Source organism: Pipistrellus hanaki (genome assembly GCF_964339955.1).
Source record: "Pipistrellus hanaki genome assembly, chromosome: 1".
Taxonomy (NCBI): Eukaryota; Metazoa; Chordata; class Mammalia; order Chiroptera; family Vespertilionidae; genus Pipistrellus; species Pipistrellus hanaki.
Window position 1 is genome coordinate 157,947,428 of NC_140503.1, and position 24,816 is coordinate 157,972,243.

General features: G+C 38.3%; 1 protein-coding gene across 2 annotated transcripts in view; it reads left to right on the forward strand.

Moving 5' to 3' along the window:
• Positions 1 to 23,057, forward strand: part of KLHL8 (kelch like family member 8) — a 37,358-nt gene extending 14,301 nt beyond the window's left edge. For both annotated transcript variants that reach the window (XM_084882112.1, XM_084882113.1), the window contains exons 3-10: positions 3,967 to 4,515; positions 5,544 to 5,730; positions 8,378 to 8,521; positions 11,691 to 11,802; positions 15,756 to 15,924; positions 16,164 to 16,323; positions 18,813 to 19,014; positions 19,870 to 23,057. In XM_084882112.1, the coding sequence (XP_084738238.1) occupies positions 3,967 to 4,515; positions 5,544 to 5,730; positions 8,378 to 8,521; positions 11,691 to 11,802; positions 15,756 to 15,924; positions 16,164 to 16,323; positions 18,813 to 19,014; positions 19,870 to 19,993 (1,647 nt within the window). In that variant the 3' untranslated portion in view covers positions 19,994 to 23,057. The remainder of the gene's footprint in view (positions 1 to 3,966; positions 4,516 to 5,543; positions 5,731 to 8,377; positions 8,522 to 11,690; positions 11,803 to 15,755; positions 15,925 to 16,163; positions 16,324 to 18,812; positions 19,015 to 19,869) is intronic.
• The last annotated feature ends 1,759 nt before the right edge of the window (positions 23,058 to 24,816 follow it).

Below are 24,816 nucleotides of genomic sequence, written 5' to 3' on the forward strand. Positions count from 1 at the left end.
CCAAGAGGTCACAGGTTTGATTCCCAGTCAGGGCATATGTCTAGTTTGTGGGCTCGATTCCCAGTGAAGGGTGTGCAGGAGGCAGCTGATTGATGTTTTCTCTCTCTCTCTCTCCCTCTCCCTCTCCCTCTCCCTCTCCCTCTCCCTCTCCCTCTCCCTCTCCCTCTCCCTCTCTTTCTCCTTCTCTTTCTCCCTTCTCTCTCTAAAAAAATCAATTAAAAAGATTTTTTTAAAAAGTAAAGTGCTTTCTCAATCTAAAAGCCTTTGTTTCATTGTTTTCTGATCCCTATTGGCTAATATACGGGAAATTACTTGGTATTGATTTTTTTTTAAAATAAGAGAACATTTTATTTTATTGTTTTTTCCCAACAATTTCCTTTGTGCAATAGTTGCTTACCCATAATTCTACTTATTATTACTTTTTAATCACACAGTTTTTTCCTGTTGGTTTTCAGACAGAGTAGAAGGGAGGGGGGAAGCTCCCACACGCCCTGACTGGGTCTGGGATACAACCCACAACCAAGGAACATCCTTTAACCAATAATCGAACCCTCCACGCTTTGGTCTGAGGGCCAACCTTCTAACCACTGAGCAACCAGCTAGGGCAGGGAACATTTTTTTAATGTTGATATTTTACATATTTCACCAAACTGTAAGCTTGGCATGTTTTTCCCCCTGAGCATCTTGAATTATTTATATGTTCACTGATCTGATAAAAACGAATATAAATTAGAAATTTGACTAGTATCAAAGACACAGAATGTGGTATGTACTTATATAATTTAAAATTGTATAGTTATGTCTATATTTTTTTTTAGATTATGTATTTTTCACCCAATTTTAAATATGTAATCTATAGGCTTTGATTTCTTTTAATTCTAAATTTGTGATTAAATGTTTTTTTATGTACCAGAGAAGAAAAATATAGAAATAAACTTTCAAGAATATAATGAAAGAATATAGTGTCAAAGGAGAATTAATGAATAAAAAGACAAATTTTTTATGTTCCTATTTCATGCATATTACTCAAAGTTCTTTTTAAAGATAAGATGGATATTTATTATATTTTAAGGGGTACATAGGAGTATGATTTTGTGTGTATGTGCATTAAATATCCATGTTTTTGTTTATTTGAATTGAAGTTTAAAATTAAAACAGAGAGACAGAACCTTATTATAAAAACATGAAAATAACTTATGGGCCATTGATTTGTATAGCTTGTGTGAAAAAGCAGTGTTAAAACACTGTTTATCTGGGAATCATAGAACTTACAGAACACAGAAATTATAGTATAGTAATATTATATAAGAGAATGTTGGCAAGTTGTTTAATTGAGCAGATATCATGTGAGATTTATAGATATTTGCCTAAAATCCAAGTATCAGTGGTGACATGTACAGGTAATTTTTTAAATGGGGATATTTTAAGGCTATTCTGAAAATGTTTGACATCAGATTTTGTATTTCATTTTAGGGTTGAAGTGAATTTAAAAACATGCCAAGCTTTCTGCTTTAGTGTAGGATTCAACTTGAGTTTCAATAGAATCTAAATCCTACTTGAATTCTAATGAATTCTTTTTAAAAATTAAATATAGCATATGTGCCAGAAATGGTAATCTGTTCATTGAAATATGTGTTATTCATTTTTCCTCTAAATCAATGAAAAAAGTTGGGTGAGGAGCATTTATAAGCAAAACTCCTCAGACCTTTTTCTTTAGATTTTATTACTTAAAAATTAATTCCCAAATAATATATTACATAAACAGCTACTACATAAAAACAGAAAAATTGCTTAAACACTACTATTCTATTAATTGTACTCATTGACTATTCAATATAAAGTGCTGGGAAATTTGGATAGCTACTAGGTTAAAAAGAAGCTATCTGTCTACTCAGTACCCAAAATTTTCAGATAGAAATAAAAGTTGTAGTGTAAAACAAAAAAGGTACTAGAAAAAAAATGACATGAAGTAAATGTTACAGAATATTAGAAGGATTCCCATTTCAAGCATAGTACTAAAGGCAGAAATCATAAAGAAAAGATTGATTTAATTATATAAAAATATATGAAGGGAATAAAATTTACAAGTACACTATAAAAGATGAAAGTTTAAGTATATATAAAACAAATGATTAACACTAAATGTATGAGTTCTTACAAATGAATAAGAAAAACGTCATAGAAAAAAGTTCGTAGAAGAAATACAACTATTGTAGGTAGATTTAAAAATGGATAATTTAGCAGAATGTATCCAAATTTCATACTTATTCTTTGAAGCAGTATTTCTAGAATTTATCTGCAGGAAATAATAGGGAAGATGGACAAAGATTAAATTACAGCAAAGTTCATTACTATGTCATTTGTAATGGCAAACTATTGCAAGCAATCTAATCTTTAAATAATTAATGTGGTAAGATTTCAGAGTTTTTATTACTTTTATATAAAATTAATGTAATTATGAATTACATTAATAATTCATAAAGTTAAGTCATACTACTAAATACTGATTTATTTACTCTGTGCTTCAATTTCCTCACTGATAAATTGTGTATAATAATAGTATATAATCAACTAAGTCAGTTAATATATGAAAAGTACTTAAAATGGTGCCTGACTTGATGACTTTAGTTAATAATATATATATTTAAAAGTTGCTAAGGTCTTCAAACTTATAAGGGAAGAAAGAATGTAATTATGTGACAATCATTTCATAATACATATATCAAGTCATTATATTTTAAACTTATACAGTGTTATTTTTCATTGTTTACTGTATATGCATTATATATACATAGATACATATATAAAAGATAAGTGGCTAATTTGGAAAAAGAAAATTACCTGATTTTAAGAAATTGGCCTAGATTAAAAGTTAAGTGACCACGGGGAAAGGTCAATGGGAGAAAAAGGAGAGATATGTAAAACTTTCAACAATAAATAATCTATATATCCAATATAATAAAGAGCTAATATGCTAATTAGCCAAACAGCAGAACAACTATCTAGATGACCTTCCAGATGAAGCCAGGGCTGCAGGGGCTGGCTGAGGTGGCTAAGGCTGTAAGAGCCAAGCCCTTTGCATGAATTTCATGCATTGGGCCTCTAGTATATTTATTAAAGGCTAATATGCTAAGTGTCCCTCTGCCTGTTCAACCAGTAGCTATGACACACACTGACCACCAGGAGGCAGACACTCAACGCAGGAGCTGCCGAGTTGCAGTGACTTGGTGGCAACATGACGCACCCTGAAACCAGAGAGGAGGGACCCCGATTTCTTGCGGGCTGCACGATTCCGCCTTCGGCCGTGGGTTATGTTGTTGCTGGGGCACTGTTGGCCCGAATCTGGTTTACTGCACACTTGCATTTGTGTTGGGGGGAAAAAGGAGAGATATGTAAAACTTTCAACAGTAAATAATTGATATATCCTATATAATAAAGAGCTAATATGCTAATTAGACCAAACAGCAACTTTGCAGAGTGCCCTCTGGCACTCCGGGACCCCTCGGGAGGTCAGAGATCTGGATTCAGCCTTTTCCCCGCAGGCCTGGCTAAGGCACCCACCTGCCTGAGGCACTCTGCTCACTCCGCAGATGCCCTTCAAGTCACAGCGTCACCCCAGGTGCAGCCGGCTGGCCCGGGAGGGACTGTGGGAGCTTGGCTCCAGGGTGTGTCCAGCCATTCTCACCCAGTCCCACCCTACTGGCCACCTTCTAATATTAATTTCCTTTCAATGTGCATGAATCCGTGCACATAGTTATAAACAAACAAACAAACAAACAAACAAACAAATAAATAATAAAATGCAAACTCAAAGAAAAAAGAAAGAAAGTGACCAAAGCATTACATTGTTAAAACAAATGCACTAAATTTGTCTGGTGTTATTGTCCCCGCTGTAGCATGAGCTTGATGCTGATCTAAAACCAGCTGTGTTACTCAACTGAGACCCGTTTTGTTTGTTTGGAACAGGTTGGCTCCAAGTTAATCTCTTGTCACAAACTGGTTTTGGCTTGCGTTATTCCCTACTTCAGAGCCATGTTTCTCTCCGAAATGGCTGAAGCCAAGCAGACAGTGATTGAGATTAGAGACTTTGATGGCGATGCAATAGAAGACCTGGTCAAGTTTGTCTATTCTTCACGGCTCACCCTGACTGTTGACAACGTCCAGCCTCTCTTATATGCAGCCTGCATTCTGCAGGTGGAACTGGTGGCGAGAGCTTGCTGTGAATACATGAAGTTACATTTTCACCCCTCCAATTGCCTGGCGGTAAGAGCCTTTGCGGAAAGTCACAATCGAATAGACTTAATGGAAATGGCGGACCAGTATGCCTGTGAGCACTTCACCGAAGTGGTGGAGTGTGAAGACTTTGTAAGCGTGTCACCCCAGCATCTCCATAAGCTTTTGTCCTCCAGCGATCTGCATATTGAGAATGAAAAACAGGTCTACAACGCAGCCATCAAGTGGCTCCTTGCCAATACTCAGCATCATTCCAAGTGGCTGGATGAAACGCTTGCCCAGGTAGGGACTGAAATAAGATTGTGTATAGAAATGAGCGCTGTGGAAGCAGATCAACAGGTTTCATTTGTCATGAAAGATGTAAACTATCACTTGATGTAAAACAGTGTGAAAATGGCTTTGACTCTTAACTTCCCTATTATACTGTCTAACAGTAAATCTGAATTTGTTACTTTTGATTTAGAAATAGTCTCTGCATAAAGATTTGTTCTGGAAAGAGCTACGAGATAATACTTCCCCATTTTTTTCCTTCTCCACAGTTTTACTTTCTAAATCTCAGAAATGTTTCTCTATTTTAGTCATTTATTTTTATTGTCAACAGGGGTTACTTAGGAAGATAAATAAATAGGCGTTACAATTACTTTGAAGATAAGTTTGTCAAGAAAAATAAAAAGTTTCATTATCTTGCAGCTATATCTTTGTGTGTGTGTGTGTGTGTGTGTGTGTGTGTGTGTGTGTGTGTGTGTGAATGCATGCTTTAAACTCAAAATTGTATTGCCTGGTTGAATAATGCTTTTATTCCACTGGAAAATCAATTCTTCTTGTAAGAGGGGAAAAGTGAATGCCTCTCCAAAAAGAGGGGATGCTTCCTTGAGTTAGTATGTAATCCTAAGGTCATTGATTTGAAGAAAACACCTATTTGTTTCAGATCCGAATGTTTGTGTGTTCAGTCTTAGCTTTAAGACAAAATAACCAAGCACAGCAGTTTTGCTTTGATTGTGCCTTTTCTTCAGCAGCAAAGGGGCCTTCTCATTATGACAGTACCATTTTGGGAGAAATTTGAATATTATTGAGTGAATATTATTAGTCTACTTAAATCTGTACTTAAAAGGGGATGATAACATCTAGCATATAATCTGCTTTTGTTAGCGTAGACTGCTACTGGAAGTTGCTTTAGAACGAGGCCCATTGTACTTTAAGTCTTCGTGACATAAATGAGTTTTAAAGGGGTAATGTGCTTCAGTGAAAAGGGAGAGTGAGCCATCCAGTTACAACTTAAATCTTATATCCATAACTATTCGTGCTCTTAGGTTCGTTTGCCGCTGTTGCCAGTTGATTTCCTTATGGGTGTTGTGGCAAAAGAACAAATTGTCAAGCAAAACCTAAAATGTAGAGATTTATTGGATGAAGCAAGAAACTACCACCTTCACTTGAGTAGCAGAGCAATACCTGACTTTGAATACTCTATTCGGACGACACCAAGAAAGCATACTGCTGGTAATTAAATTACTCGTTTATCAACTCTGCTGGAAGGATCTTTGTTGTATTTGAGGGTTGGGTATATATGCCCAGACTTGATTGTAAGATGATTAGTATCTGATTGCCTTAGAATAATAACTCACACATAAGGTTACTTATGAATTCTTACTGTACATGATTCAGATAGTTTTACCAATATGCCAGTTTTTTAAAAAGCCATTACATGATACACTATACAAATGTTGTGTTATAGAATTGTACACCTGAAACCTATATAATTTTATTAACCAGTGTCACCCTAATAAATTCAATGAAAAAAAATATAAAACCCTAGCTGGTTAGGGAGAGGGGGAGGGAGGGAGGGAGGGAGGGAGAGAGAGAGGGGCGGGACATCTATGTGAGAGAGATACATCGATTGGTTGTCTCCTGTATGCACCAGGACCGAGGTTGAACCTACAACCCACGTATGTGCCCTTCACTGGGAGTCAAACCCTCAACCCTTGGGTGCACGGGTAGACACTAATCACTGAGCACACCAGCAAGGCCTGAGCAGATTTCTTAATCTCTGAAAGCCTCAATTTATTTATAAACAATTCGTATGATTTGTAAAGTCACTTCCAACTTTAAATTTCTAAGACTTAAGAGACTGAATTAGTTGGAAAAGAGCTCAAGCAGTTCTGATCATGCATTTATGTAATCATTCAGCAAACATTTATTCAGTGCCTGCCACGTGCTGGGTTCCAGGTTGAGCATTAGAAATGCTGAGAGTACTTGCAGTCTGATGGAGGGAATAGACATGTAAATAAGTAAATGTAAAGTATTACAAATACTTCGATACAATTGTAATGCTTAGTGGGAAGCACAAAGAAAAGAGTGGTAATTTTTACCTTGCAAGAATCAGAAAAGGTTTCATAAAAAAGTAAATCTCAGGCTCAGCTTTTAATAATAAACAGATGTTTTTCTGGGTGCCAGTTAGGGAAGTGGGTATTCTGTTTTTACTGAATGTCTAGTATAAGCCAGGCACTGTGCTAGTCCTTCTTGGTGTATAAATACTTAGCACACTGTCTTAACCTGGCTTAGCTTTTGGTGACAGATGTCGGTATAATAGATCACTTCAAGGATGAGCACAACTACACGCATGTTGCAGGAGCTTGAAATTTTAAGAGAAAGAGAGGGAGAAGATCGGTTAGCACTGCATGCCTTTGTGCTGTGCTAAGGCTCGATCTCGTAGGGAAGTTTCTCTGAGTGTGAGGGAAGTGGTGGCCCTTAGACCAGAAGCGTCAGCATTCCCTTGGCAACTTGTTTGAAATACAATCTTGGACCTACCACAAGCCTACTGAATCAGAAACTCGGGGCTCCATGGTCAGTGTTTTATGCCTTTGGGGTGATTCTGGACCACACTACAATTTCAGTTTCTTGTTAATTGTGGTATATATGGAAGTAAGCATACCACATTTTATTGCACTTTGCTGACATTGCACTTTTTTTGGCAAAATAAAGTTGAGACCCTCTACCAGAAAAAAAAGATTATGACTTGCTGAAGGCTCAGATGATGGTTAGCATTTTTTAGCAATAAAGTACTTTAAATTTAGTTGTGTACCATTTTTAGGCATAATGCTATTGCATACTTTTAATAGACTATCTAGTATAGTGTAAACAACATTTATATGTACTGGGAAAACAACAAAATTTGTGTGACTGGCTTTATTGTGATACTGGCTTTATTGCTGAATTAGACATGCAGTATCTCGCAGGTATGCCTGTATGACATTAAAATTGCTATTTTTAAATGCACAATTTAGTGAGTGGCATTGCTAACATTTGCAAAACACTACTTATGTAGGTTATGAAAATTTGTGGAAAGAACTTTTAATTAGATTGCTCTGTTGACAGTCTAAAAGCAAAAAAGACTACTAAGTGCTAAGAGAGAACAGGTTTTTGCAGTAGTTGGGTAATCATAGCTGACGAGGGCCTGCACGAAGGCAGTGACATTGGAAATAGAGGGAGAGGAAGGACACCTTGGGGAAAGAAGAGGGTTAGGTAAGAGAGGAAGCCAGACCCCTTTGAACAGGCTGGGTTTGGGTGCCCAAAGGACATCAAGTGGAAATATGGCTTAGAAATGTAGATTGGAAGGCATTATCATACAGATGGAATTTAAAATAAAGGAATACACTTTATGCATGAGCACAAAGTATGTGAGAAGTAGGCTAAGGATAAAACATGGAAAACATAGGAAAGAAATGATGAGACACAAAAGGAGACTATGATATTAGGAAAACCAAGAGAGTATAGGGAATTTCTCAAAAAACAGTGGTCAGTGTTGGCAGTTGTGTTCACTAAGGAATTAGCAAGAGTTCACTGGATCTTGCGATGACCTTAGCAAGAGCAATTTTACATAATGGGTGGGGATCTAAACCATACTGTAATGGGATGTTGGGAAGTGGGAGTAGCTAATGTATCCTATTCTTTGAGAAATTCAAATGAGAAAAAACCAAAAAAGAAAATTAGGTTTCTAGTAACGTAGTAACATTGACTGCTACCCAAAATAACTCACTTTCTTTGCCATTAATCAAAATTTTGACTTCCTAAATATTTTTTCCATACTAATTTTTTTAAAAATTAGGGAACCATGATTTTGACCTCTATTTTGTGGTTTTACCTTTAGGTGTGCTGTTTTGTGTGGGTGGCCGAGGTGGATCTGGTGACCCTTTTCGCAGTATTGAATGCTATTCTATCAGCAAAAACAGTTGGTTCTTTGGACCAGAAATGAATAGTCGAAGGCGACATGTGGGTGTGATCTCTGTGGAAGGTGAGTTCATTATTGTCTTAAATCACATTGCATGATCTTAAATGCTCTTTTAAACTATTTGGACTTTGACAGTTCTTTCTATAAGAAAGTTGCTAAATGATAAATGTTTTAATATATTTGGGTGGTGAGTATTTACTTGCTTTATGCCCATTGATGCTCAGTGTACAATCTCTTGCATGTAGTTGCTTTACAGGAGATGAGTATCTGAGAGAAAGGGGGTTAAAATGAACTATTGTGAATTATATTTGCAAAAGAAACTAAAAAAAAATGTTTATTGAACCCAAATAATAAACACATACTAGCTTTTTTTCTATACCCATCTAATTATAATTGAAATTAGATTTTTTTTTTACTGATTACTAAAAATGATTAATTGCAGAAAACATGGATACATTGTTAGACTTTTAAAAAATAATTTTTATTCTGATTATAAACATGTAAATATTTTTTAGAAAACATGAAAAAATTTTAATAAGAATCATCTGTAACCCAAACATCCCAAAACTGTCACAGTTAACATTTTTATATATAATCTTCCCAATTTCTTGGGTACTTTTATTTCATTTAGTAAAAGTTTGATCATATTGTATTGTTTTATATTTTCTTTATGTAACATAAGAACATTTTTCTAAATAAATCTTTATTGTTCATATTATTACAAATGTTTCTCATTTTTTCCCCCCTCCACCAGGTTCCCACCCCACCCTCTGCCCTTTCCCCACCCCCATTGTCCTCTTCCATAGGTGCACAGTTTTTGTTCAGGCTCTTCCCGCACCCCCCACTCCCCTTTTCTCCGAGAATCGTCAGTTCACTCCCCTTCAATACCTCTGATTCTATTATATTCACCAGTTAATATTGTTCATCCAATTTTTTAAATTCCCTTGGTTTTTAGATAAACTTGTTTTTAGTTACGTATTTGTTGTTCATAATTTTTATCTTTATTTTCTTTCTCTTCCAAAAGAACCCCCTTCAGCAATTCATATAATTCTGGTTTGGCGGAGATGAACTCCTATAGCTTTTTTTTATTAGTGAAGCTCTTTATCTGGCCTTCTATTCTGAGTGATAGCTTTGCTGGGTAGAGTATTTTTGGCTGTAGGTTCTTGCTATTCATCACCTTGAATATTTCTTCCCATTCCCATCTGGCCTGCATAGTTTCTGTTGAGAAATCAGCTGACAATCGTTTGGGTGCTCCTTTATATATATTTTTTCTTTCTTTTTCTTCTTTTTTTATTACTGAGTTTTTACAGAGAGGAAGAGAGAGAGGGATAGAAAGCTAGAAACATCGATGAGAGAGAGACATCGATCAGCTGCCTCTTGCACACCCCCTACTGGGGATGTGCCCGCAACCAAGATACATGCCCTAGACTAGAATTGAACCCAGGACCCTTCAGTCTGCAGGCTGATGCTCTATCCACCGAGCCAAACTGGTTTCTGATGGGTGCTCCTTTATAGGTAACTATCTGCTTTGCTCTTGCTGCTTTTAATATTCTCTCTTTGTCTTTTGTTCTTGGAATTTTAATTATGATGTGTCTTGGTGTGGTCCTCTTTGGATTCCTTTGTTTGGAGTTCTGTGCGCTTCCTGGACTTGTAAGTCTATTTCTTTCACCAGGTCGGGGAAGTTTTCTGTCACAATTTCTTTCAGTATGTTTTCGATATCTTGCTCTCTCTCATCTTCTGGGACCCCCATAATTCTGATGTTGGTTCGCTTGAAGTTGTCCCAGAGGTTTCTTACATTGTCTTCAACTTTCTGGATTCTCTTGTCTTCTTGCTTCTGCAGAGGAGTGTCTTCTGGCTCTTTATGTTCCAAATCTTTGACTTGATTCTTGCGATCTTCCATTCTGTTTTTAGGACTCTGTATAATATTTTTTATTTCAGACAATGTATTTTTTATTTCTTGTTGATGCTTTATTATTTCTAGTTGATCCCTTTTCATATCCTCATAGGTCTCATTTATTTTATCGGCCTTTTCTAGGAAATTCTTGAAAAACCTTATAAGCGTGGTTTTGAACTCTATATCCAGTCGCTTCTTGTCCTCCATTTCTTTTGTTTGTGATCTGTTTCCTTGTCTTGGCATTTTTGCAGCTTCCCTGAGTTGGTAGCCTTAAAAGTCTCTGTGTTTAGCTTGGATGGGGCAGAGTTTCAGGGTGGAGCCTACAGCCTTGGCTTCCATCAGCCCCGCCCTATGAGGCTCCTGAGTCTTAGTGTTCCTCAGTGTCCTTCGGTACTCACTGCTTTGGTACTTGCTGCAAGCACCTCTGAGAGAAAGGTGCCCTCGAGTTTCGCCTGCTACCAAACAGTCTAGGCTCTCCCCCAGTGAGCCCAGAACTGGGGTTCAGTTCAGTTGGAAGTGGGGTTGGAAGTGAGGTTCAGAGCAGTCTGGAGCTTTTGCCTCCTTCCCGCTAGTGCAATCCAGTGGCACAGTCAACAGTCCGTTCTCTGTGCGCAATGTGCATGCCTCCAGGACTTCCTTTCGCCGCTCCCCTGAGATTCCACCTTACAGCTTAGGCTCCCTCTGTATGAGCCTGGGTCCCCAGAGTCTGGCTGTTGGATCTGGGGTTCAGCACAGTCTGGAGCTTTTATCTCCTTCCTGCTAGGGAAATCCAGCCAGGCACTCAGCCTCCCCCTCCTCTTCGGCTCCGTCCTCTCCGCGCAACCTGTCTCTGTACCTTAGGCTTTTACAGCTCCTCTGATTTTCCTTCTGGTTTTCTCTCTCCTTCTCATTGTAGAATTTCCAGTCAGTCGACTTTCCTGTAGTTCTGCGTAATGTCCATTTTGTATTTTAGTTGTATTTTATTGAAATTATTGTGTGAGGCTGCAGTTAGGTGTTTACCTATGCCGCCATCTTGGATTCTCTCTAAATCTCCCTTAAGAACATTTTTTTTTCTTTTCATTTTACAAAACATTCTTTAACAGCATGATTTCATTTACTAAGTAATAAAAAGTTGGTAAACCCGAGGGACAGTGTTTGAGCATTTAGATCACTTCATGTGGAACAGCACATTCCAGGCATTTCATTAAGTGGAAGCTCACATTTATTTCCACTTCACTACAAAGGTGACGTTGATCCTCATGCAGAACAGAAGAATACTTGTGGAGAATTATTATTCTCTTCCATTTATATGTTGCTTATACCTGTAAATAACTATGAAAACACTCCTCTGCGTGGCAGGTAAAGTGTATGCCGTGGGTGGACATGATGGAAATGAGCACTTGGGTAGCATGGAGATGTTCGACCCTCTGCACAACAAGTGGCTGATGAAGGCATCGATGAACACAAAGAGGTAGGTCAGCACCGTTGGTTGTCACGACTTGGGTTGGGGGCAGGGAGGTTGGGGGAGAGGCCACTTGTTGCTTTTTACCAACACAAGCAATTTTAAGTTAAATTGCACATGGGATACATTGCCAACTAACTTTCTACTACGTATCAATTTAATATGAAGTGTTTTTAACTGAATATGTTTCATGTGTTGCAAGTATAAAAGATTAGATGGAACTGTGAAAGAGTTATTTTTAAAAGAGATTTTTAGCCTTCTTTTTCTCAGGAGGAGAAAGAATCCTAGGGAAGAAAGCTGACCTTAAAATATGCTGTTCTCTCCCACTTGTCTACAAGTGACATTTTAATACTTTAATAGGGTTTGATTTATGCTACGTGCTAACTACAAATAATATTTAAATTGTGGTGCTTTAATTAAAATAAGGAAGTTGGCTAGTTTTTAGCCAAGAACTGAGTAGAACTTCTCTAGCACAGGGGTTGGCAAACTGCGGCTCACAAGCCACGGTTTGCCGCTCTGTTGACTAATGAGTTTTCCAACCACTGGGCAAGGTATTACCCTTACCCAGAAGTTTTGACTTCAGGTGAAAAACATTAGTACAGCGAAAACCGGTTAGGATCAGTGGATAGAGCTTCCGTCTGCGGACTGAAGGGTCCCAGGTTCGATTCTGGTCAAGGGCATGTACATTGGTTGCGGGCACATCCCCAGGAGAGGGTGTGTAGGAGGCAGCTGGTCGATGTTTCTCTCTCATCGATGTTTCTAGCTCTCTATCCCTCTCCCTTCTTCTCTGTAAAAAAAAAATCATTAAAAATATTTTTTTTTAAAAAAGACATTAGTACATAATTAAAATGTTTTTTAAGTGTTTTTCCCTAAGGCAGTGGTCGGCAAACTCATTAGTCAACAGAGAGGCTCCACTGCTCTAGCATAACAGCAGTTGAATTTTTTTAATCTTTTAAAATATGCCCTGAGCACTTTACAATAGCTATCCAACTGTAAAAATAATAGAACTGCAGTTATTTTGTCATATTGTTTGTTAGCAATTTGTATTCTTCAAAATCATTTTTTCAGTGTGCATTTCAGGATCATATGCACATAAAATATCTGGGTTTCTTTATTTTTCCCCTCTTCCTTCCACTAACATGGACACTGGTATTGGTTTAACCTGTGGTTTTATTGAAACTCCTCATCCTAACAGAGCATCTCTAGGGGTTGATTTATCTATTCAACAAACACCAGTTAAGTGGCCATTGAAGACATACCAAGCGCTGAAGATAACAGCAGTAAATAAGACAGCCAAAGGCCCCACTTCCATAGAGCTTACACTCTAGAAGGGAAAATACAGATGAAGACATGATTAAGGGTAGTAGTAATGTGAGCACAGGGAAAGTAAAGGGTGGTGGAGAGTGGGAAAGATCTTAACGAAGTCCCATTTAACCTAAGATCTGAAGGGATAGAATAATTTAGCCTTGTTAAGTGGTGGTAGGTGGAAAGAGATGAAGAATCTTTGAAAATCCAGAGGTGAAGTAGAGAAAGAGCATAAAAGGCGTCAAGTATGGGTGAGAGAGCAAAGGGATAGTGTCAAGAAATAAGGCTGAAACTGTAGGCAAAGAAGGGGCCTTTCAGGTTTGCCAAGATTTACTTATCTAGTGGGTTTTGAAATACACACGCATGCACGCACACATGCATGAGCGATTTTTAATAGCAAGGGGACAAGAAAATCAGATTTCTCATTTCTAAAATCCCCTTCTCATATGAAATTGAGAGGGAATTTGAGAAGGACCAGAGTGAAGGTGAAAATAGTCTGAGAGACCAAAAGGCTTATTGTAATATTTCAGCCAAGAAGTAATGGTGGCTTGGACCTAAGTAGTAGAAGGTGGAATCGAGGAAAGAAGACATTTCAGAAGTATACTATCAACAAGATTTAATGATGAATTAGGCTTGGGAGCTAGAAAGAAAACTAAGGCAGAGGCAAGGACGGTTCCTGGCTTAAGCATCTGATATGTATAGTGATGTGCTTTTCTGCATTAGGCACAACAAGACAGTGAACAGAATGAAATTTTTGTTTGTCTTGTGATAGGTCTGTTGGTTTTCAATTTCTGTGCTTCACAAACTTAGCCGTGCAAAACAGCACTCATTTATTGGCTCACAGTTCCAGGGGTCAGATATCCAGCAGGCTGGACTGGGTTTTCCACTTGGGGTCTTACGAGGCCAGAATCGAGGTATAGGCGGGGCTAGGTTCTCACTTGGAGGCTCTGGGGGAGAAACGGCTCCCAAGGTCACTTGGTTATTGGTAGAATTCAGTTCCTGTGGTTGTAGGGCTCACTTCCTCATTTTTTCTGGCCATTGGCCTGGGCTTACTCTCAGCTCCTAGAGACCACTCTTGGGTGTTTTTTTCCAGGTGTTTTCCTCTGTTGTCAAACAAGCAGTCGCATGCAGAATTGCCCTCATTCTTTAACTTTCTGTCTTGTATTCTGCTCCCCACTGTATTTTATAAGCCACTGCTTTATACTCAGGGGAAAAGAGGTTAATATGACAAAATGAATGACTACATTATTCTTAAGAATCCTTTCCTTCGATGCTCTTTTGGTAAACTTAGAGTTAGAAACTCAGTAGAACAGCTGCTCTCACCAGTAACAATAACTAGTACATAGCACTACATACGGATCTGTCACTGTTCTTAGTGTTTGATGTACATTAACTTATACCAGCTGTTTCTACTCCTGTCTCAAATGGGGTACATATGAAGAAGCAAGGTGGTAGAGATTTATAAGATACACTACCTTATCCTAAGTACATACCAAGCCCATGACATAATAGTTTTAGAGATTGCTGCAGTTGTTTTTAAAGAAGCTTGTGTAATCTTTTTTAGTTTTTTTAAAATATATTTTTATTGATTTCAGAAAGGAAGGGAGAGAGAGAAACATCAATTATGAGAGATAATCGTCAATCTGCTAGGGCAGTGGTCAGCGAGCTGCAGTTTGCCGCTCTGTTGACTAATGAGTTTGCCGACCGCTGTGCTAGGGGTTCGAGCCCATAACCCAGGCATGTGCCCTGACCAGAAATCGATCCCATGACCTTTTGGTTCATGGGTTGATGCTCAACCACTGAGCTGTACTGGCCAGGCTATGCAGTCTTCTTCTGGTCATCATTACTGTGAATTAGTTGTTGTTGTTTTTTTAAAATATATTTTTATTGATTTCAGAGAGGAAGGGAGAGTAAGGGAGAGGGAGAGAGAGATAGAAATATCAACAATGAGAGAAAATCATCAACTGGCTGCTTTCTGCATACTCCCTACTAGGGATCGAGTCTGCAACATGAGCATGTGCCCCGACTGGAATCGAACACTGATCTCCTGGTTCATAGGTCATTGCTCAACCACCGAGCCACACCTGCCAGGCTGCAGATTAGTTTTTAACATTGGCTAAGTCTCTTACTTTCCAAGAAGAGAAATAAATGCCCTACATAAGTAAAGCAATGTGGTAAAAAGGATGCAATATAAACATTTTTTAAATGTGATATAATGAAACCCTGCAGCAAAATGTGCTCTGCTGATTATAAGAATTTAGAAATGACGTTGACTTCTTACCTCCATAGTAAACCATTTGTCAGTTTATCAACCTCTCAGTGCAACTGTGTTTTACTTATTGAATGTTTTGGACTTTATTTGTAGTATTTTGTTGGGTTTTAACTTCATTATTTCATATGAGTTTTAAGTCATCCATGCAGGCTATGCATCATAAAGCTCCAGAGGGCACTGCTCACATGGACTTGCACGTTTGACAACCCCGTAGCCATCTATTCAGAAGCTTCGATAAATCTAAATATAATTGGGGGCATATTGCAGTTTAACATGATGAATGACTTGTATTAGCACAATTTTTTTTATTTATTTTTTTTATTTTTTGCTACCTGTTTTCTCTAAACAAACCCAGAGGCTAAAATGTGTTTTAATATCTTTGCAGGCGAGGGATTGCCTTAGCCTCCTTAGGAGGCCCAATTTATGCGATTGGAGGGTTGGATGACAACACTTGCTTCAACTACGTGGAGAGATATGACATAGAGTGTGACCAGTGGAGCACAGTGGCCCCGATGATCACTCCCCGGGGAGGCGTTGGCTCTGTGGCTCTCGTGGTAAGTCATATGGCGCCTTGCTCATGGGACTGCATTGCATCACATCCCTCACCAAATAGGGAACCATCTGGGATGTTCACATCTCCAGTATGCACATATGGATTATACACCATATTATTTCATGAAATGCTGCTTTCTTTCAAGATTCTGATTTACCATTAGGATAATGTGTAAATCAGTTAAAAAAACAAACAAACAAAAAACTAATGTGACATCTTTTTTATTTTCTCTTTGCTTAGAACCATGTTTACGCAGTAGGTGGCAATGACGGAGTAGCCTCTCTGTCTAGTGTGGAGAGGTATGATCCACATCTGGATAAGTGGATAGAACTTAAAGAGATGGGCCAACGAAGAGCAGGCAATGGAGTTAGTGATCTCCATGGTTGTTTATACGTTGTTGGTGAGTGGATAGTATTTCTCTGGTCTAATTTATTACAGGATATACAATAATCACAAATATATATATATATATATATATATATATATATATATATATATATATATATAAAAGCATAGTATGCAAATCAGTCAGACAGAGGAACAAACAGTCACTGTGACATGCACTGACCACCAGGGGGCAGATCCTCAACACTGGAGCTGCCCCCAGCCCGAAGGCCCCATCACCCAATGGGGGCCTGCTGGCCAATCTCTCAGTCCTTCCCCTTGGCTGGCAGGCTCTGATCACCCGATGGGATATGGGGGACTGGGGGGTGGGTGATGGTGGTTGTAGACTGCGCCAGGCCAAGGCAGGTGCAAGTGACAGGGCCCCGATCACCATGCCAGTTGGCCGACCAGCGTCAGCAATGGAGGGCGGGGCCAGCTGCCAGCAGCCAGGGGAGATGGGCTCTGAATACAGGCCAGGCCTAGGGATCCTACCCATGCACGAATTTCATATGGTATAGCCTCCAGTGTGTGTGTGTGTGTGTGTGTGTGTGTGTGTGTGTGTATGTGTAAGGCTAATATTTGACCGAGAGACCGGGAGTTCGGTCGCTTGCTGTGATGTGTGCTGACCACCCACCAGGGGGTGGTGTGGAATAAAGGAAGGCCCCGATTGGCCCTGATTGCTGGCCAGGCCTAGGGATCCTACCCATGCATGAATTTCATGAACCTGGCATCTAGTAGTGTTATAAAACAACATAACTCAAATTATTCGCATTTAGGTTCAAGTGGAATCAGTCCTAAGGTTTATTTTTTAATTCTTAGAGTTCACATTCATGCTTTTTGTTTACATCTTCCTCATTCATGTTTAAAACTTCTAGCTCCATATTTTTACTAATAGTAGAAAGTATATCTAAAGTAAGGGATTACATTTAAATAAGATATATATTTTTTCATTTAAGGACACAAATTGAATGAATATGCTTTGCAAAAATCTTTAAAGATCTAAGACATATTTTCTCATCCCAAGGGAATTATGGTGACTACTTTAAGCAAACCAATGGGTATTTCATATGCATAATAGGTATTGGCCTCTTTTTATTGCTTTTTGACTTACTGAATTGAAGAGTTGAAAGGAACCATAGGACAGTGCTTTCTCAAACTTTAATATGCATATGAATAGTATAGAGATATTGTTAAACTGCCCAGATTCTATTTCTAACAGTTCCCAAGTGATAACTGATGCTACTTCTGGTCTACTCCCTTCTAATACTAAGGTTTTAAAGGACTAAGAGATGAGAGTAATAATGCCTTTCTTTTAGAATTGTTTTAAGAATTGGAGGCAATATATGTTCAGCATCTCAAACTGCATCTGGTACTTTGTAGTTACCCAATAAATAGGTGGCTATATTAGAGTCAGTAATCCCTTCCTCTACAAAGGAAGGAAAGAGTTCAGAGAGCTAGTCACTGCCTACGGCATTGCATCCTCTTTTCCTCTGCTTTGAAATTTTTCTTTTTAAAAAAAAAGAATATTTTGATTGATTTTAGAGCGGAAGGAAGAAGGGGAGAGAGGTAGAAATATCAATGATGAGAGCAAATAATTGATCTGCTGCCTCCTGCAGGCCCCCCTCCTGGGGATGGAGCCCGAAACCAAGGCATGTGTTCTCACTAGGAATCAAACCCAGGACCTCTTGGTCCAAGGGTCAGTGCTCAATCCACTGTGGTACACCAGCCGGATGAGTAACCTTTATTTTTAAAGGAAAGAGCACTGTTAAAATAACAGTCTTTGTCTAACCCTCAGCAACATTCACAATATTGTCAGAATGCTGTGTAGCAAACATGTCAAACTCAGAAGCTGACATGGGCTAAATAAATGAAGCATGTGGCCCGTGGGCTGTGAGTTTGGAATGCTTGACCTAGAGCATGTAGCATGAAGATGTGGTTTTGGCAAAAACTGATAAGAATTCAGTCATAGTTTACCATCTCTAATTACTATGGCAATTATGGTATTAAGGGAAGTAGCTGGAAAACTTTAACTTATATCTAAATGAGTCAAATGACTTAGTATAGTTTATTCTCTTCTTAAGCCCTGTTACTATCCAAAATATAAGGCACACATGTACACGCAGAGGCAATCCGGTGCTGTCTTGCTTGCCCCTAGGAAGCTAAGGGAAAATTATATAAATGTCTGTGTTGTATTTTTTTGTTTGTTTGTTTTTGGTTTTTTTTTCTTTTATGTTATCTGCTTAGATACAGGAACTCTCTTTTTTCCTACTTTAAGATTTTTAACCCTAGTATTAAGATAAAATATTATTTCATTTATCATGAAATCTAGAAAGTATGTGTAACAGAAGTTGGGAGTAGTGATAGGTTTTGAGATGATTTTTTTTCCGATTTTCTCCACTTTCTAAAATGTTTTTTAAAAGATTTGGTTTGTAGAAGCTATTGAATGAAGACTTAGCAGTTAATTTCTATGAAGTGTAATGCTTTTACTTTGTTTTCTTCATGTAGGTGGTTTTGATGATAATTCTCCTCTGAGTTCGGTTGAGCGGTATGACCCTCGGAGCAACAAGTGGGATTATGTAGCAGCACTTACCACTCCCAGGGGTGGAGTGGGGATCGCAACCGTCATGGGCAAAATCTTTGCAGTTGGTGGTCATAATGGCAACGCTTACTTAAATACAGTAGAAGCATTTGATCCAGTGCTGAACAGGTAACTTTGTTTTCTCTACCCTTTATTGGAATCTTCCAGTAACTATTGCTTCATGGTGCTAAAATTCTGCGAGATGGCGTTAATATAAAACATTTGGGATATCTTGTCTTCCTTAGGAAGCTTGGTGTCTTCCAAAACCAGTCCCACAATAGTCAGTTTTGAATAAAATAAATCATGCTTTGTTCTAAGATAATATTCTTTTGCCCTAGCTTAGGGGTGTCGAACTCAATCAGAGAAGGGGCCAAAATCTAAAATCCAGCCTAAATCGCGGGCCGAATGGTTTACTGAACAGTCATAAACTGTCAATGTCATAAACTGACAGCGGAGTGCAGTGATGACAGCGCGGTGCGGGCCACATTGCAAGGCCTGGCGGGCTGGATTTGGCCCGCGGGCCTTGTGTTTGACACATGTGCCCTAGCTGGTTTGGCTCAGTGCATAGAGCATTGGCCTGCGGACTAAAGGATCCCAGGTTCAATTCTGGTCAAGGGCGCATGCCCAGGTTGTGGGCTTTGTCCACAGGGGTGGGAGGGGGGGCATGCAAGAGGCAGCCAATCAATCATTCTGTCTCATCATTGATGTTTTTACCTCTCGCTCCCTCTTTCTTCCTCTCTGAAATCAATTTAAAAAAATGTTTTTTTAATAACATTCTTTATAAGTACAACCAATGGGCACAAGACACTGGGAAGGTGGGATGAGGGCATGTGACAGGGTAAGGGAGGCCGGGGGAAGGTCTATGGGGGGAAAAAGGAGATATATGTACTACTATATGTAATATTTTAAACAAAATTAAATTTTAAAAAACTGTTATCATTAGAAATAAAAAAAAAAATAATATTCTTTCTCTTCTCATTTCAGGTGGGAGCTTGTTGGATCTGTGTCTCACTGCAGAGCTGGAGCAGGTGTAGCTGTGTGTGCCTGTTTAACCAGCCAAATTCGAGATGTAGGTCATGGATCCAACAATGTGGTTGACTGTATGTGATTCGAGTCCCAGCCACCAACAATTTCATCATATCTGAGAGTCAGGAAAGATGACCAGGATTTTGTATGATCCTCTTTGAACAGTTTTAACTACTACTAGAGTCTTGCTGAAATGTGAACTGTTGTATTGTGACAAAGTGCAACTTTTGGAATAGTAGCTAAAGAATTATTAGTAATAAAGTTAAATTTGATACTTCCCACTTTAGCAAATAATTGAGTAGGGAAGAAAGACATTCTAACCTGAAACCATACCTTCTCTGAAAAATGTTTAAAGTAGTGCCAAACGTTGAAATACCTATTTTAAAAAGTGTGGACAAATCAAAATGTCGGAGTCGTTTTCTGAGTGTTTTGTTTTTTGTTTTGTTTGTTTTTTGCCTAAAGGTATTAACCTTAGGCAGTGGGCTTTTCCTAGAGGGGAGATTGGACTCTGTTCATCGACACCAGGACATCAGGACATGGAAGGGCAGTTCTACTTGGTGCTGCTGAATTTATGTCTTGCTTTTTTCTGGGTGTTGATTTCTCAAATTTTTTTTGAATACTTACAGAAGTAGAAACAAATGTTTGATCTCTCTGCATGCCACTTGGCTCAAAGCGTATAGGAGTATTATAAGATCTTAATTTCAGTTTGAGTTGTTAGGACACCAAAGACCTAGCTGAACTGATTCCATCTGAACAAATGTACACTTTTATTTTTTCAGCTCATACAAAAGCAAAATAATTTCTTCATAATAAGCAAAAATTGAACCAGAGTACATACTGGTAGGCTTTCGAATTGATGTTATTATTCTAGTGCCCAGAAATTACGCCTTAAGAGAGCCTGAGAATATGTTCGACACTCTTTTTTTATTTTATTTATTTAATCATTTGATTTTGTCCTTTCTATTTTGCTATTTGCCACCATCCTTGTGTTTGTAACTGTACAGAATCTGGATTAATTTATTATCAGAAAATGAGTTCATTTTTACATGCATCCTATTATAGAACTGTAGTTTACTCATTAGTTCAAGTCCATCATTACCAATAAAAGATATTGTTGGTAAAAACAGAGAAAGATTGAAACTACATTTTTTTCCTGTTTTATTTAATCCTCTTTGGTATATTTATTTAATTGGAAATATTTCTGTACATTAATTTGAGGCCAGAATATTCTTACACCTACTAATTAACAGGTCTTCATGGTTTAAACCAGAATTGTGAAAATGACCTATTTGTTATATGTATATATTTGTATAAATATTTATGAGGAATATTTTTTATTTGAATGCTGTTCGGTACATCCCTTCTAGGCGCTCCTAAAGCCATGCCTTAGGATTCAGTATAAGTCACTGCTGATCAGTCATCTGGTTCACAAGGAAGCAGGGCAGTAAGAACCCTAGCCCCATCTAGCCAGCCCTGAAGCTCATTGCCTGGTAGGCTGGTGGTCCTCATTAAGTGGCATCCTGGCCCCAGCTGGTTAGAATGTCCACCTGCGGACCGAAGGGTCACGGTTCAATTCCTGGTCAAGGGCACATACCTGGGTTGTGGGTTTGCTCCAACCCTGGTTGATGTGTCTCTCTCAAATTGAAACTTCTCTCCCTCTTCCTCTCCCCACCCCATCCTTTTCACTCTCTGAAAACTCAGTGGGAAAAAATGTCTTCTGGTGAAGATTTAAAAAAAAAAAAAAATGGCAACCTGGGCTTGTCAGTGCAGTAAATCAAAAAGCCACATTACAAAGCCATTGCCTATTGGGTGTAATGGATGCGCCCCACTCCCCACCTCAAAAAAACAATTAGTTAGAAGGCGCAGGCTAGCAGAAAAAGTCTTTCATGAAACAGATTTAAAAGTTCCCAAATTATTGTTTTTTTGTTTGTTTGTTTTTTTCTATCAGCCTATGGGCAAGTTCAGTTGTCATTGCTGGACCTGAACCAGTGTTCTCTTACAGAACTAGAACCATATTTCAGTCAGCCTGACTTCCACGGCATTTCTCATATAATGGCGTTCTTGTAGTTGGTTTTGCGAATTGTCTAACTATGGTTACTGATATGTCGGTTTGGTTATTTTGTGGTGAAGGGAATTTGATCTTATTTCTAAGGTTATTTAAAATGTTTTTTCTTGAACAAGTCTACCTTTGTTGTAAGAATAAGGAACACAAAGATGTTACATTTCCAATTCTGTTTTTTATTAAACAGTAGTCACCTAACATACCAAGTTGGTACCCCAGCCAGCCATAAAATATGAACTACTCATGAGATAAGTCAGGTGAAGTGCAGGGGACATGTGGCTGTCCGTTCCATTGTGTGTGGCACTCAGCATAGCCTTGAAGGACCTAACCATTGTACGAAAAGATAAACGGTGGAATCAACATACACAGTCTCTTTATCAAACACACATTCTTTGAGATGTGAGGTGAGGATCAGGCTGAAGGAATCATGCAGTTGAAAGATGATTATATTCACTGGTATAAAGAGATGAAAGATTCAAAGATGACTCCTTAATTATGAGGCCTGTTACTTTAACCTCAGATGTTAATAGCGCCTTCCAAAAAGTGACATAAAATAGAGCTAAATTTTGAAATTGTAAATGGAAAACAGTGAAAATTTGCATAGTACATCTTCAAGATATGTTTCTAGTCATTAAAACCACTGCTTTACTATATTGCACTGCCACTTTAAGAAGAAGTTACTTGATATTGTTTTTGACTAAATTCACTATATTCTGTGTAACTAATTGATTATTTTTTTTAAATGTTTGAAATAATTTTGTATTCCCTCTAAGGAGTATTATTCATTGTTTTAATTCCCAAATGTACTTTGAACTTAAAATGCTATTAAATGCCTAGTAAAGAGATGATTGAAGCTGCTTAAACTATTCTTACAAATTGTATCAATAAATGGTGAAACATTTTTTTGTTCTTTTATTATATGGTATAGAACGCATTTAGAATCTAATCCATGTCTTATCAGTTAATGCTTTCTGTGGTTTCTCATGTCAGACTTTTAAAGGATTATTATTGGGATGTCATTGGCTCTGTCTCTTTTCCCCCCTTTATGTGGAGTTGTAAGTGGCAATAAAACTTATAAGCCCTGGCTAGTGTTGATCAGTGGGAAGAGCTTTGGCCCACATACACAAGGGACTTGGGTTCGATTTCCGATCAAGGGTTCATACTTGGATTTCAGGTTCAAGCCTCGGCCCCAGTCAGGGAGAATGCAAGAGACAACCAATTGGTATGTCTCTCACATTGATATTTCTCTCTCTGTCTCTCTCTCTCTTTCTCCTTCACCCCCCCTCCCTTCCATTCTCTCTAAAAATCAATAGAAAAAATATCCTTGGGTGAGTATTAACAGAAAAAAAAACTTCAATTTAGTATTTTCTTAAAACCTTATAAAAATTTGTGCAAATCAACATGCAAATGCTCCAGAGCAAATCAAAATAATAAATCACCATGTACTAGTATACTATAAAGTAGTGAAATAAACAGTTGGGGTGATATCAGTGCTATTTATGCGTTAAATATATTGCATGTATCTCTTATGAATATAACTTTCTATAAGGTCGATATAACTTTGCTTCTCATTGTTTGATTCCTTTTATAGAATCTTATAAAAAACTAGAGGCCCGGTGCACAAAATTTGTACACAGGAGGTTGGGGGTCCCTCAGCCCAGCCTGCACCCCCTTGGGAGCTGTCCACCTGCTGGCTTAGGCCCAATCCCTGAGCCTACGCCTGCAGTCAGACATCCCTCTCACAGTCCAGTGCTCTTGCTTTCTGGGACCTCTCGCTCCTTACCGCCTACCTGCAGTGGAGGTGGTAGAGGCTCCTGCCACTGCTGCTGTATTCATCAGCTATGAGCCTGGCTTCTGGCTGAGCAGTGCTCCCCTTGTGGAAGTGCACTGACCACCAGGGGGCAGCTCCTGTGTTGAGTGTCTGCCCCCTGGTGGTTAGTGCGTGTCATAGCGACTGGTCATTCCTCCAGCCATTCTGCCATCCAGACAATTTGCATATTTGGGTTTTATTATGTAAGATGGTGTAATTATTCTCCATCTCTCAAATACAAATCGATTTAGTAGGTTGGCTGCAATATTTTTCTCATAAAAAGGACCTCTCGGTTTAACTGAAAATAGGAAGATTTTTGTTACCCTTACAAAAGTTAAAGGTAACTGATTTAAGTGATTTCACTGACTCTAGTGACTGATTAAGCAATTCTCTCTTCAGTTGCAGACTTGTACTTTATAGAAATGAGATTCTTTATGTATTAAGATAACATTGCCCCTCTTGACTAGTAACCTTGTGGAGCTATAATTTTGTTGCTTTGTTTTCTTTTGTCTTGTTTTTTAACTATGTGCCATTGCTAAAAACTTTTCTGAAACTCCTCTTTGAAAAAATATCCTGAAGAGTCCATTCGTAAGTCATCTAAGAAAACTGATCTCATGATAGTCCTATGTTAATTTTGAGCAGAGTTTTAACTTGGTTATTGCTGTGTGTACTGTATCAGACCTGATTCAAAATATTTTATGCTTATCACAGGTGAAATAGATCCTCAAAGAATGTTTTCCTCCCCTGGGGAAAAAAACATTTTATTTTTTTTCAAAAGTAAACAGTTTTAGTGGAAGATTACTAAATTACCCTGAGCAATAGAAACTTCAAAGAAGGAAGTATATAGCTTCTTTTAGGAGAAACCTTATTTGAGTGTAAAAATTCTGGTGGTTTTTGTTGCTGTTTTAACAAATCACTGTACCATTATCTTAATAAATTCAGTCTACCTGAACAAACGCTTTAGAATATAAGGGGTTTCTAAAAATGAAGACTATAAGGTAGTGTGTAACCAGGCTCGAGTTTCTCCAGGAAC